The sequence below is a fragment of the Oryzias latipes genome, chromosome 16 (genome assembly GCF_053564925.1).
Source record: "Oryzias latipes strain Hd-rR chromosome 16, Olatipes_Hd-rR_3.1".
Lineage (NCBI taxonomy): Eukaryota > Metazoa > Chordata > Actinopteri > Beloniformes > Adrianichthyidae > Oryzias > Oryzias latipes.
This window is the reverse complement of record NC_136252.1, coordinates 33,140,222-33,154,035: the sequence shown is the minus strand read 5'-3', so window position 1 is coordinate 33,154,035 and position 13,814 is coordinate 33,140,222. Positions and strand designations below refer to the sequence as shown.

General features: G+C 44.3%; 1 protein-coding gene across 5 annotated transcripts in view; it reads left to right on the top strand.

Annotated features, from left to right (window-relative positions):
* The first annotated feature begins 9 nt into the window (after positions 1–9).
* Positions 10–13,814, top strand: part of septin7b (septin 7b) — a 20,040-nt gene continuing 6,235 nt past the window's right edge. Inside the window, exons 1-11 of one of the 5 annotated variants that reach the window (XM_020710468.3) lie at positions 10–185; positions 1,806–1,908; positions 3,967–4,073; positions 5,188–5,288; positions 5,381–5,515; positions 10,467–10,584; positions 11,734–11,826; positions 11,907–12,003; positions 12,076–12,127; positions 12,210–12,338; positions 12,739–12,759. In XM_020710468.3, the coding sequence (XP_020566127.2) occupies positions 1,899–1,908; positions 3,967–4,073; positions 5,188–5,288; positions 5,381–5,515; positions 10,467–10,584; positions 11,734–11,826; positions 11,907–12,003; positions 12,076–12,127; positions 12,210–12,338; positions 12,739–12,759 (863 nt within the window). In that variant the 5' untranslated portion in view covers positions 10–185; positions 1,806–1,898. Of the gene's footprint in view, positions 1,515–1,805; positions 1,909–3,966; positions 4,074–5,187; positions 5,289–5,380; positions 5,516–10,466; positions 10,585–11,733; positions 11,827–11,906; positions 12,004–12,075; positions 12,128–12,209; positions 12,339–12,738; positions 12,760–13,562; positions 13,798–13,814 lie in introns of those variants that run through there. The other 4 variants (XM_020710469.3, XM_078933267.1, XM_078933268.1 and 1 more) reach the window with 4 other exon arrangements.

Below are 13,814 nucleotides of genomic sequence, written 5' to 3'. Positions count from 1 at the left end.
GTATCGCGAGACTACAGTAGTCGAGATTCACGTACGTGTTACGTAAATTCTGCAGCGTAGCGACGTCGAGTTTGTGTGACGTTCCGTGCTTCATTGTGAGTAAGTCGAGGAAAAGTAGCCAGAAGGGGGAATGTCGGTTTGTGAATGATCTGCGTCTGAGGCGGCGGGGAGAGTTTTCGTGATGGGTGAGGTTACCGCCGTTAGCCGTTGTTACAGCTGCACGCAAACGCCTTTCACCCCCCATGTTTTAGCTAACACGGACGGAGATTTTTCAAACCATCTCGTCGCTGATTAGCTTCAGCAGTTGAGCAACCAACGCCCAGTCCGCCTCCATCTGGATGGCTAGCTAGCTGCTAGCTTCTGCTCGTTAGCATGCCGTCCAAACTAACGGGAGTGTCATTTCCTGCCGTTAGCTCTTTAGGAAAGTATTTCACATATCGCTTCTGTTTGTTTTACGAGCGGTTTCTGTTAGCTGCCATAAAACTCAGCTTCGCTCGCGCGCCTCTTTTGAGATTCGATCCTGAAAAAACAAACCGTGATAACTAGCTTCATTATTGGCGTGTGTCGTATTAAGTGCTCAGATAAAAGCTAATTTTTGTGTTTAGTTGCAAGGAAATGGCAGGAAACGTTTGTTTTAAAGTCTTAACGGCTGCTCCGCTAAAAAAGCCTTTGACGTTCTTTTGTCCTAATTTTTAGCTACCAGTAGTTTGTGTGTGTAGCCTGTTCTGGCTGTAAAATGTGGTCTGGTAGTCAAAAGGCAGACTTGAGACAGCACAGGTTAGACATAAGGAGGCTGCTTAATCTGGATTATTAGATTGGATCTGGTTGCTCACACAGATCGAGGATTCAGATCGTTGTGACCTCTAAATCTAAGCGTTGAACCATTCGCTTCCTCAACTGACACAGACTGTTTTTTTTTCTTTCAACGCCAGGGACACGTTTTACATTTACATAAACTTCCTGGTAAAATCAGTCACCTACACTTCCTTTAGCAGATTTTTTCTTTTTTTTTTCTTTTTACAGTCAGTGCAAAGGAAACACACTAACTGTGATTAGTAACTGACAGGTTTTTTTAATGGGACACAATATATAAAGTGTTTGGTTAAAAACCAGTCGGATAAAAGGTTTTCATGAAGATACACATTCTTGTACTACAGTTAAACTGCACACCCTGAGGGAGAATCAGCGTATCTGGCATGTGGGCCGGTGTTGGCAGGCAGAAGATGCTATGGCAAAAAAAAACAGAAATACTCTCCCATCCACAGGCTTTAAAAACTGCTCCAACGGTGGATGAACTTTGCTTTTTGACGCTGCTGATATTAAAAGTGGAGTAAAAACCCACAAGGTCCACTTGTCCCCTGAGGATGTTATTTGGAAAGCTGTTTTTAAATATGGAGAGTCTGAAGTTGATTTGAAATTTTGTATTGATTTCTTGTCTTTTCCAAAATTTTACGTTTTTTTTTTGTGACCGTGGAAATACTGGATGACCTCATTTTGATCATCGAAATACAGCAGTAAGTACTGACATTATTATAATTATTTGACTGTTTATTTTTTTTTACACGTTTATAACTGTTTCAAGACAAAAAAAATGGAATTCTTGTTTTAGATAAATGTGTGTGACTTCTAACAACAACCATGTCAGAATGAGAATACAAGGACATGTTTGGAGTAAAATTTAAAAAGCATCATACTGCAGCACAGGTGGTCAGAATGTCTGGACTGTTTAAGATGCTCAAATCCTCTGCAGGGGTGGGAGGGTGTTATAGAATGTATTTTATTTAAAAAAATATATTTTTTTACAGCAACAGAAAAACCTTGAGGGATATGTCGGCTTTGCAAGCCTCCCGAACCAAGTTTACAGGAAGTCTGTGAAGAGGGGGTTTGAGTTCACGCTGATGGTTGTGGGTAAGAACTCCCGCTGCTCCTCTTTCCATGTGCCGTGTTTTGCCTGAATCCTTTCATTGTGTTCGCTGCGGTTGGCATTTAGAGATCCTCCGTGTGGTTTGTTTTTGTGTGTGTGTGCAAACCCATATTTACACACAGGGGACAAGCCCCCAGCTTTGTGGTGTTAATTGCTGACTCAGAGCTCTGCATTGTCCCGCTTCTCCTCCACATTTCAGATCAGTGTCAGGCTCTGTGTGAAGGAAGAGAAACATTTGGTTTGGATTTGTGTCAAACTTCACCCAAAAAGACAGATTTGTTTTTTAAATACTTGGGTAGTGACTGTTGACTCTGGGCCAGCATCACTCTCGGCTGGTCAGACATTGTTTGGAGGGAAAACAGTACTTTCTGTGGCGGGTTCTACAAAAGTGCACGCAGCCTCTAAGCGTGGTTTGTGTAACCCATAGTTGTTAATTATTTTTATTCCGCTGTATTAATCATGAAAACCGTTTCCATCTGGGCTGACAGGATTGAGGCAAAGTCCTTGAACCTTTTCTGCATTTTTAGAATTTTTGTTTCAAACTGGAACTCCAGCGAGGACCGAGTAGACGCTCCTCTGAGAATTGTCTTTTTTTTTTCTTCACATGCTCTCACACAATATTCAGCTGTTCTTGGCTCTGATTAGCTACAGGCCCACATGTCCCCGCGGCGCCCACATGCCTCGCGTTGCTCGTGTAGATGGAGGAAGCGAGGATGGCGTCGCTGTCAGTGGCTGGCACGTCTATCCATAGAGTCCGGATCATGAGATCCAACAACCTGTTTGCACGTTACAAAGCCGCACCTTTCAGAGGCCCACATGCTCAAAGCAGGAAATAACTGAAGTTCACGTTTCCATACCTCACATGTTGCACTGCAGGAGTCACATTCTACCAGCTGACTGCAGCTCTGCTGTAAATGGTCGCCAGTTCAGTATTGACCTGTGGCTGTGGGCCAAGGTAGGCAGTGCCAGTGGTCATTTCCACTAATGATGCTTTTTAGCAGAGCTTGGAAACAGGGCACACAATGGGCATCCAAGCTTGAGAAGTGTCCCGGACCCCCAGCCAGTCAGCTGCACATAACAAGAGCCATTGTCCGCATTGTTTCCGCAGCTTTTGAGCTGTTAAACACAAACCGATTGATTTCTCTCATCCCTGAAAAGACAGCGTCGTCTTTGACCGTACAACTTCTCTTCATAAGAGCCGTGCACTGCTCTTGCTCATTCTTAGAGTTGTGTTAATCCATTTGTGATAACACTGGTATGCACTTTTACAAGTTTAAAATATTATCCTTGGATAAAAAAATGCATAATACAGTGGGTGTGTGGGACAGATTAACGAGCTGCGATGAAGAAAAGTCTAAAGCGAAGAGAGTGAAACAACTTTGTGATGATTTAGTTCCTAAAATTGAGCTTCTGACTGTGGTTTGGTTACTCAGGTCAGACAAACCACCATATAAAAACATGCAGGGCAATTGCAGCAGCTAAATCCGTTTCCTTGCTTGAAGCAAAACACCGAACAACGTAAGAAGAAGTAGAAGGTGGTTTCTGGTGACCCGAAACCCAGACTGAGCCCGGTGAAAAATCTGGATCCGGCCTAAGTCCTGAGAAAACAATGTCTTTGAGTCTAACCTGAAAATAAAGAAGACTTGCAGCAGAATCCCAAAACCTGATGCTTGACGGTTCGGCAGGTCAGCGACCGCCTTTAGATAAACGTCCCCCACCAGAGCGCACTGTTAAAATACTGCAGGTGGTTGGATGTGTGGAGGAGCTCAGCAGGTGTGAAAAGACTGTGAGACAAAGGTTAGCGCAGCGGTTAGCTCTGACTAACCTGTTTTTACATCTGCACATCAGTTCATGGTTCAAATATGTGAAGTTTGTCTGTGGGGGAAAAGGCAGCAGGTGTGTAAAAAAAAAAAAAAACATCAAATAAAGACTTCCTTTATCTGGGAAAGAAAAGTTAGCTTTCTTTCTGTCTTGTTCTATTTCTAGTTATTGAAGTTCCACTAGAGGCTCTGATCTGATCTCTTGTCTGCTGGGTTTCTCAGGTGAATCCGGTCTGGGCAAGTCGACGCTCATCAACTCGTTGTTCCTAACAGACCTTTACTCGGCAGAATATCCCGGACCTTCACATCGAATCAAAAAGACTGTACAGGTGCGTGAAGTAAAAGGTCCGAGGTTCTGCTGTGACCCGTACTGTTATGATCCAGTCTCTGTCTGCCCTCCTGTCGGTTCTGGTTTGAAGAAACGACCCTTTCTCCCGTTTGTGTTTGATCCATCGACTGTGTATGAGAATGATGTTCTTTCAGTCGCCACGTTGGAGCCAGACCTCATTAGTAAGCAGTGAATGGTCTGAGTTAATCTGAGTCAAAATCTCTATGGCAACCATTCTCTCCAATCAGAAGTCAGCTTGTTGGAAGGTCACATCCCTACCACTTGTAAGTAGGCTACACGAAATCTATCAAAGGTTTTGAACGTTGGACGTTTAACATGTTAAAAAAAAAGGTATCCAATCAAGAATGGTTCTACTGACCAATAGACCGAGGAACAGCTGCTTATTTTTCTATAGAAGTCTATAGGATTTTGGCTTCTTGGAGCCACTTCCTGTTTGGAACGCCAGCGGGGAGGGGCCTCTCAGTCCAGTTCTCATATGCAGTCATTGGTTTGGACCAAACGATCATTCTTTGGTGAAATGTCAGATGAGGATCCCTCTGCTGAACCGCACAAATGAAAGGCATGAAAAACGGCAGACAGACGGCGTTTAGCTGTGGCTGGGAACGCCATTAAATGAAATATGAACAGTTTGAGGGACACGCCAGCTCCGTATTTCGGAGACCGGTGGAGCTGGAGCTCCAGTGCCCGGCTTCACAGCCTTAATGTCCAACACAGCTGGAGTTTGATAAGCAGAGGGGGTTCGTAGATTTTGTGCAGAACTGCTTCAGTGTTTTTTGTTTTTGTTTTTTGGTGTCATGTTAGAAATTAGTCAGCTCCCATCTTTCTGTTTCCAAATATGGCTGTGAGGCTCAAAGGCCTCTGTCTGCCTTTTGAGTGACAGCAGTCTGCCTCCACTTCAGCAGCAGCAGCGTTTCAGGTGACATGTTTTGGCATGTTAAGCTCTCCCAAGTGTTTCCTTCTCTGTGGGATCTCTGGCATTCACTGACAGCAGCTCGGCTCCCTTCTTTCCTCATCCTCACTTCATTTTTTGTTTTTGTTTTGTCACCATTTGAACCAACGTCAGAAGAAAACGCCTTCTTCTTCCCTCCCGTCAGGTGGAGCAGTCCAAAGTGCTAATAAAAGAGGGCGGAGTCCAGCTGCTTCTAACAATAGTTGACACCCCAGGATTCGGAGATGCCGTCGACAACAGCAACTGGTGAGGAAGACCATCACCTCAGCCCTTGCGGCTTGATTTGAGCGCCGCATTTGTTTCCACACTGAACTGACAGCAACGTTTGTGTTGTGCAGCTGGCAACCGGTCATCGACCACATAGACAGCAAGTTTGAAGATTATCTGAACGCAGAGTCGCGGGTCAACCGACGACAGATGCCCGACAGCCGGATCCACTGCTGTCTGTACTTCATCGCTCCGTCAGGACACGGGTGAGTCTGCTGCATGAGGTGGAGGGCTCACCCCCTCCTGCTTTAGAGAGGAAATGCTGCGTTAGCAGAGGAACGCGGGGTCAGCTGGATCCCAAAGGTCGGGGGGGGTTGTGCTTTATCGTGAAGAACAGAAAAGGATGTTTAGGACCTATTTCTTTCTTTGCTGCGTGGTAACAGGTCCTGCAGCTTCCAGCTGTGCTGTTTAGAAGAGCAAAGCAGTTAAAACGCTGAAACAAGGGGAGTTCGAAGCTGGGAAAATGCTCGGCTCGTGGTCCCGATCAGGAAAAGTGTTTCATAAAAACACGGGCGTGTGGAATTTTAATTACAACGTTGAGTTTTTCACGAGCCACCAGCTCTGCCCCGTGCGTTGGCGGCTGAGACGGGCTGATGCGGCCTTTCCCGCTCAAGCACATTGGATATTCTGGGAGCAGAAAGCGTTTAAACGGACAACTTTAAGGGATTTTCTCTTAACCGTAAAAGGAAAGAAATGTTAAATAGGCACTTGAAACCCAAACTATCTGTCCTCCTAACGTGAATCCTCCTTGAGAATGAAGACACAGCTGTGTGTGCGTGCTGTGGGGCTGCACATATCTGTGGCGTGTTCACACGCCTTTTCACCAGGATGTTGTCGTCTTCTGTCCTTGTTTTTGTCCCTGAGTCTGTCTGCTTTCATGAAACTGGGTGAGGATGCAGATCTACAGAGTAACGGCCGCTCCTGCTGGGTTTTAATGACCGTTACACGCTAACGTCCGCTTCTGGGCCGGTCTGGTTTTTGTGACATGTTTACACATCAGTTTTTACCACACACAAGCTCAGAGTCCCCTTTTTAACATCAAAATCATCACAAACTCTGATGGCATCTTGGTTCTCAGTGTTTACAAGATAAGAGAAGAAGCTTTTAAAGTTTAACGTTTACATATCCAACACTCACGGTTCCTATAGTCTGCACTTATGCTGTGTAATGGTTTAAAGACCCACTCCAATGAAAGTAATGCTTTTGGTTGTTTTTCACATTTAATGTAGCATTTTTCTCTTGAAGGAGAAAATATAAAATCATGTCAGATTAAAACTGCAATTTCTTTATTCCGATGAATCAGCAGCAAATCGTTTGAAATGCTGTTTGCAAAAGCTCCCAGTTGTGTCATAGAAACTGAAATGGGCGGGCCACAAGCTCCCAGCTCCGTTCCATTCTGATGCATTCACTTTCAGACAAATGGATCCATGAACGTCTTTGTTTTCCTGGTCTGAGCTGGAATCTGGATCTGAACTGGACGGCTGGACATGTCTGATATCGCTCGCCAGTTTTGTTGCACCGTTAATGTTGGCTTGAGGTTGTGAGTGGCTGTAAGCTAGCAGGACAGCCTGTAAACAAAAGGATGATGGGATATCGGTGGAGGCTGACTTCTGTGCCAACAGTCCCGTCCACGACTTGGTGGCGAGTTTCTGATCAGCTCATGCTGCTCAGCACAATGTTTGTTCAAGAAAATGACTTTTTTTGGGGGTGCCTAAAAATGGCATGAACATAAATAAGAGCACACGGAACACTTTTACAACAGATCTAAAGATGATTGGAGTGGTATCATTCGGGCAATTTTTTCACAGACCACAACCCAATAGGAGCCACAAAGGCTATGCACACTGCAGGGCCCAATGCTCGATTCCGATTTTTTTTGAAAAAAATCGTGTTTTTTTTTTTTTGCAAGGCCGTTCACATTTCCAATTAGATGTGAACTTTTGTGATCTCCTGTGTGACCGTGAAATGACCCAGAAGTGACCCGGATGCACAGAAGAGTACACAACGGTGAATGTCACTCGTTGTTTGCGGAAGTAGCTAATGTTAACAATGGATGTCAACAACAGTGTTGTCAACAGCAGATCCTTTTTTGCATTATTACATTTATTTTCACAAAGGAGCCAGCACAATTACAATCTTCTCATTTTAAGAAGGCATTGGAGCCAGGATCGTCTGTACCCACTGTTGTGGAATGGGGATGTGTATGTGCTGGGGCCGCACACGTCTGTGTAAGAGACAGGAGAGAGCGCGTGCAGCGAGGTAGGGAATGAGGGGGGCTGTGTGGGCGCGCATTCATGTTGTCTATTAGGGAGGAAAGAGAACAGTAATAAAAGAAGGCTTCCCCCAGCAGAACTGCTATTGCCCCTTTATTAACCCGCTCTGGAGAATCTGAGGGTCCGAACGGGGAAGTGAACCCGGGAGGAGGATCCGCTTCTGACCGCGGTCGGAAAGGGGGGAAAAAAAGTCACCGCGGGGAAGGTTCAACGCCACGCTCGGCCATTTCGCTGGAAATCTTTTCAAAAACCGCCCGGTTGTGATAAGAGCCCTTGAGTTTGGCCTGAATAGAGCTGTCACCCCAAAAATTAATCCAATCGGTGACCTCGCTTCCCTTCCACTGACTGGTCTCAGCAGCATCGTCCGCCATGTTGATGTTTATGTTCTTGTTTCCGCCTACTTCAATGCAGAATGATGACGTTTGTAGCGTATCAATGACGTACGGGTCGGATTCATGTGGCCTGGCCGGTCAGACGGAGGTCGCATTTCAAGAGATCGGATACGTATCAGATTCAGCAGCACATACCCACGTGGTCTGGGTCGCATTTGAAAAGATTGGATTTGTGTCGTTCAGACTGTCATGAATCCGATACAGGTCGCATAGGGGCAAAAAAAAAAATCGGAATTGGGTCGTTTCAGCCTGCAGTGTAAACGTAGCCAAAGTCTTCTTAGTTGTCCCACACCTGGGTGGTAAATTTTTTCTCCGCATTTGACCCATCCCCTGGGGGAGCAGTGATCTGCAGACACGGGGAACCGGTGTCGGAGGTTTAGCCCCCAACCCTTTAATGCTGAGTGTCGAGCAGGGAGGCATGGGTCCTATTTTTAGTTTTTGCTAGGACTCAGGTATTTGAACTAGTGACCTTCATGTCTCAGTAGGGACACTCTACCACAAGGCCACTGAGACATGGTTATGTTATTGCTACTATGATTGTCAATATAAACAAACTGTCGTCTTTTTTTCTTTCTTGGCATACATACAAAATAAAATGAAAATAGCCTTGTATTTTTTTGAAAACTATGAAATATTTGTAAAACATTTTACAGAGGTTCATAAGACTTTCTTTCAAAATAAGACACCCTGTATCACATAGGACCATACTAAATGTAGTATTAAGTTATCTAATGTCAGCAGTGATGTAAAAAAATATGTTTATTTTGTCTTTTGTGGGACTTTTGAGCCAGAAATGAGTAAATCTGACAAAAAGTTAAATCAGAGCTAATTAATCCTTGCTGTAATAACTGGCTGAATTTTTTTACTGTGGTAAACGGCGCACAAAAATCAGTTTTAAAATGTTTGTGCATGTGCATTTTTTTTAAACTTTAAACGTACTTACTTTTTAATTTACAGTTACTTTTAAAAACTAAAAACGTTTTATTTTTTGTTAACCAGAGAGCCTCAACAGAGGGGCAAAAGCAGACCCCTGGTTTAAGGCTTTGTTTATAAATGAGCTCAGTCAAAAGGTTTTTATAAGTTTAAATAAAATTTAGTTTAAACTAGGGCTGCACGATATGAGGAAAACTCTCAATTTACGAAATTAGTGATCATTATTGCGATGACGATATAACTTGCGATGCAGGAAAAAATAGTAAAACAACCTAAAAGATCCTTGATTTAAACAGGATTTAAATCCTGGTCAACATGACTTAAATTAAAGATCTCCATCTGATTGGTCAACAACGTGAAGGCGTCCATCCGAATGGTCAAATGCATAAATGGATATATTTGTTTCATTAAATACAAGAACCTTCCATAAGATTAAATTAGCACATTTAAGGAAACCCATTTATTACAAATTTCGCCGTCTTTTGCGATATGAGTATTGGACAGCTTGATAAAACGATACATTTGCGATTATATTGTGCAGGCCTAGTTTAATCCCAAAATTACGTTGTTTTTTTTAAACTAACTAAAAAGGAGGTTTTTTAAATCAGTTTGTCATCAAATCTTGAATCTGGTTTAGTTGTAAATCACATGAATGTGTACTGAACTGGTTCGGGGTTTTTACAGAAAACAAAGCCTCTCTGTTCCAGTTTGATGCAGGAACTTATGATTCAATCAAAAACCGTGGAGGCACTGAAAGTCGGCCTGTTTTTACGTTGATGTTGTTGAAGGCGGCTTCATCTCGTGGCTCTCAGGTCTGTTTTTCCTGAAGGTTCATGTTGTGATGAGCTCAGTGTTCCTCCATGGCCGCTTATCTGCTCAGGAGAGACGGAACTGCTGCTTCTGAGGCTTTTGACTTCAAATTCCACGCTCTCGCTTCTACAAGCTTCCTCTCATTTAGAGCCGTCTGGTCTTTATCTGTGCAGTTTCCTCCTCTAACCCACACAGAGAACCACTTTACGACTAAACTTCAGGACTACTCTAATGAAACAAACCCAAAATTCTGCATAAAACAGAGAAAAACAGTCGCTCTGTAAGCACCACTGTGTTCTACTTGTTGTATTGATTTGTGCATTGATTCAGTTCAGCTGTGGACGATCAATGGGCATCATCGAACTGTGAACTGTGCTGGTTTTCCTCGTAAAACGTGGTCACATAACATGTTTGTACCTCAAATTGTGTCTTTAGTCTGCAGGGTGCCTGAAACTGTAAAGGATCCTGAAAGATTTTCACCAAAGTGTCTTTTATTTTAATACAACACTTAATGGAACTGTTAAGATGGAGAAAGCTAGCAGCAGAGCTGCAGCTCTCTTTAAATGTTGTCTTTCCTGCTTTTTCTCATGACTCTGAGGTCATTTTCTTAGACATTACCAACATGTTTGGGCCGTCGCACATTTCTATATTTAGTTCAGCCTATTTTTATCCTCTGAATCGCCGCTGCGAACGCGCAGAACAGGTGAGAACTGCCCCGCTCTGAACGTGCTGTGGTTGTCTGTCTGCAGCCTGAAGCCGCTGGACATCGAGTTCATGAAACGGCTGCATGAGAAAGTCAATGTCATCCCGCTGATTGCCAAAGCAGACACCCTCACCCCAGAGGAATGCCAGCAGTTCAAGAAGCAGGTCAGTGGTTTCCACAGCCGCAGCCAAGAGGACGTCTACATTCCTGTGGCTATCGGCGGATGAAGCAAAGCTGCCAAGACATTATCCTCCCATTATCTCTGTTGACATGAGCTACATCTTCTTCTCATTTAGCTCATGTAAATGCAGACAGGAAGTAGCACACAGCTCACTTCCTGTTTGTGTGTTTACATAGTCTGTTTAAATGTGAGCAGAGGAGCAGTGGTAGATAGGTGCTGAGACCTTAATGGTCAAAACTCTGATCTGGATTGCTGTGTTAAACCTCCAGAACCGCATTGATGTACAAACTGTTTTAATGCATCCGGCTGGTTTTTTGTCTTCAAGAAAAAAGTGAAATCCTCAGATGATCGGCAAATACGCTTAAAAATAAAAGCAAATTTAATTTCTCATTTCTTTTTTCTTTCTACCATCACTGTCCTAAACAAAAATTATATATTTAGACCAAAACCAATTAAAATGGTGTTTAAACCTATTTCTGCTGATGAAGGACAAACATATAAAATGAATCGTAAAGTAGCATTTCTGAGTATCTCTTTAAATTGTTATGAATCAGGAGCAGATGAAAAAAATGCCTTTTGAAATGGAGCTTATATGTTGTGTAGGATTTACGCTGGGCTCTGCTCCATTCTGATCCTCGCTCACACTCAGGTGTAGGTAGAGCAATGATGGAGAATGAACCCCTGTGGGCTGTAGTTCTAGGTTCTAAGAAGAAATGTACAGATGTTAGCACCTGGCTCAAAACGTTAAGGCTGTATAGCTCCAATATCAATACCGTTTTTGTTGCGCCACTAGTTGGGTTGGAATTTGAGGGGCTGACGGGCAAATGTGAGAGAGTGTGTAGACAAAGAGCTCTCTGCAACCAGGGGGGCAAGGGGGGGGCCAGGCTTACTCCATGCCAACGGCGCCGACCACTACTCAGGTGAATTTCTAATAACCTCCTGCCAACACAGAAAGGGAATTCTGTACATTTATTTAAAGGTACATGGAAACTCTCAGACTGGAACAAACTCCTGTCTTTGATTTAGACCCCCCCTGGGGAGGGCACCGTCCTCCTTCCTTCCTGTCCCGGTTCTGTTCTGTTGCCCTGCTCTCCTGTTTTCAGACGTTCACGCGCTTCTGCTGTCTGTCCAGATCATGCGGGAAATCCAGGAGCACAAAATTAAGATCTACGAATTTCCGGAGACGGACGACGAGGAGGAGAACCGGCTCGTGAAAAAAATCAAAGTTTGTGTGTTTCTTTTCATCTGCACGCCGCGAACGAAGGTGTGTTTGTGTGGGGTTTATCATGACGGCCGTTTCTGCAGGACAAGCTCCCGCTGGCTGTTGTTGGAAGTAACACCATCATCGAAGTGAACAGCAAGAGAGTCCGAGGAAGACAATACCCCTGGGGGGTTGCAGAAGGTACAGTTTCATCCTTATGAACCACGGTCAGGTTCTTGTTTGGGCCAACTGATGCCTTGTTCTGTCTCATAGTGGAGAACAGCGACCATTGTGACTTCACCATCCTCAGGGACATGCTCATCAGGTACTCCTCCTCCTCCTCCTCGTTGCTGTTTTCGGAGGGAGGTGTCCCCAGTTTCACCTGGACGATGCTCGTCTCCCCACAGAACTCATATGCAGGACCTAAAGGACGTGACCAACAACGTCCACTACGAGAACTACCGCAGCAGGAAGCTGGCCGCCGTCACCTACAACGGACTGGACAACAACAAGGGCAAAGGACAGCTCTCCACCAAGTAAGACCCAGGGGTGTGGGGGTTTTTTCTCTTTCCTCTAGAGTCTAAATGAAATCAGGCTTTTGTTTGATGTCAGATAAAGATGACAGCCGGCTTTATGGAGCTCGACTGCGGTGATTACAGCAGCAACACATTTTCTGTCTGCGCTGCTCCGAGTCGGAAAACATCTCCGGCGTTAATCATCTGAATCACAACAGTTTGACCGTTTAACACAACCAGGAGGCTAAATGACTAAGCTAACAGAGAGACGTCTGATCACTGCAGCTTCCCTCAGCCTCACCAATGTTCATCTGCATCTAAACATGTTTACCTGGTTGTATTGGAGTGCATGAGCTCACCATCGCATGCTGTCTGTCTGTCTGTCTGTGTGTGTCGCTCGTCTTTTTCTTTTGTTTTTTAGACTTGACACAGTTGAAGGAAAGTAAGTGATCTTTTTTTTTTTTTCCAAATTCGCTCCGCTCCTCTCCTCCTCCGGGGATTCCTCTCCCTTTGGGTGAATTTGGTTTTTCACGTCTTTGGGAGGAAAACCTGGTCTGCTTCCAGTCCCCCAGATTTACGAATCCTTTCCGCTCGTAATGTCGACTCCACCTGAGCAGAGACCTGTGCATGAGCTGTTTGGAGCGGTCACCGTGGCAACGCAGACAGGGAGCATAAACGACAGATGCTGGAAAAGCAGAATTTCTGCTTGCAACTCTTTTTTTAAATTTTTTTATTTTTTAGCTGAATGTATTAGGAAGAACAGGAATAGACGATTGTTCCTGTTCTGTTCAGGATTTCTGTGGAAAACATGGTCTGAAGCCGCTTTTCTTCAGTCCACAAACTTTTCATTTGAAGGAAGTTCCTGTTTGAACTCCCTGCTTCACTCAGCTGAGGAACAAAGTTTGATGTCTTCTGATGTGACTTAACTCCTCACACTTCATGACTGGTGTCTGCTCTCTGCAAAGTCTTCACTAATATTTAACCCCCCCGTATTGCTAACATTTATCCTTTCCTGCTGCCACCTTCTGGTGTTTGTAAAGGTTTCTGTTTGACGCCTGCAAGTTCAAGTTCTTAAAAAAAAAGTTTCATAATTCAGTTGTTAATCATCCAGAAACGTGTATATTTTAGAAGAGCGTTTGCTGTCAGGGGAGAGAAGCAGCTCGTTTTGCTCCGATTGTGTGTTAAGGTGCATGAAATGTGTGGTGAGCGGAGACAGGAGCATTAAAGATAGATGCGTTTCCGTAGTGCTGCAGCTGTGAGGACGAAGAGGAGGAGGATGAAGGCAGCATCAGGCAGGAACGTAGCTCCAGAGAAACAGGAAGAGACAGAAGTTTGCTGCAGCAGGCAGGAAAATCTGAGCTTCAGCTTTGAGGGAGTAGATGGTCCGAGGTGAACATTCGGAGCAGAAGAAGAGACGTTCAGCAGATCTGCTGTTCGCTGAACGCGCTTGATCTCAGAATAAAATCAAATGGTCTCGTTAGTAGCTTTCTGTGTGGA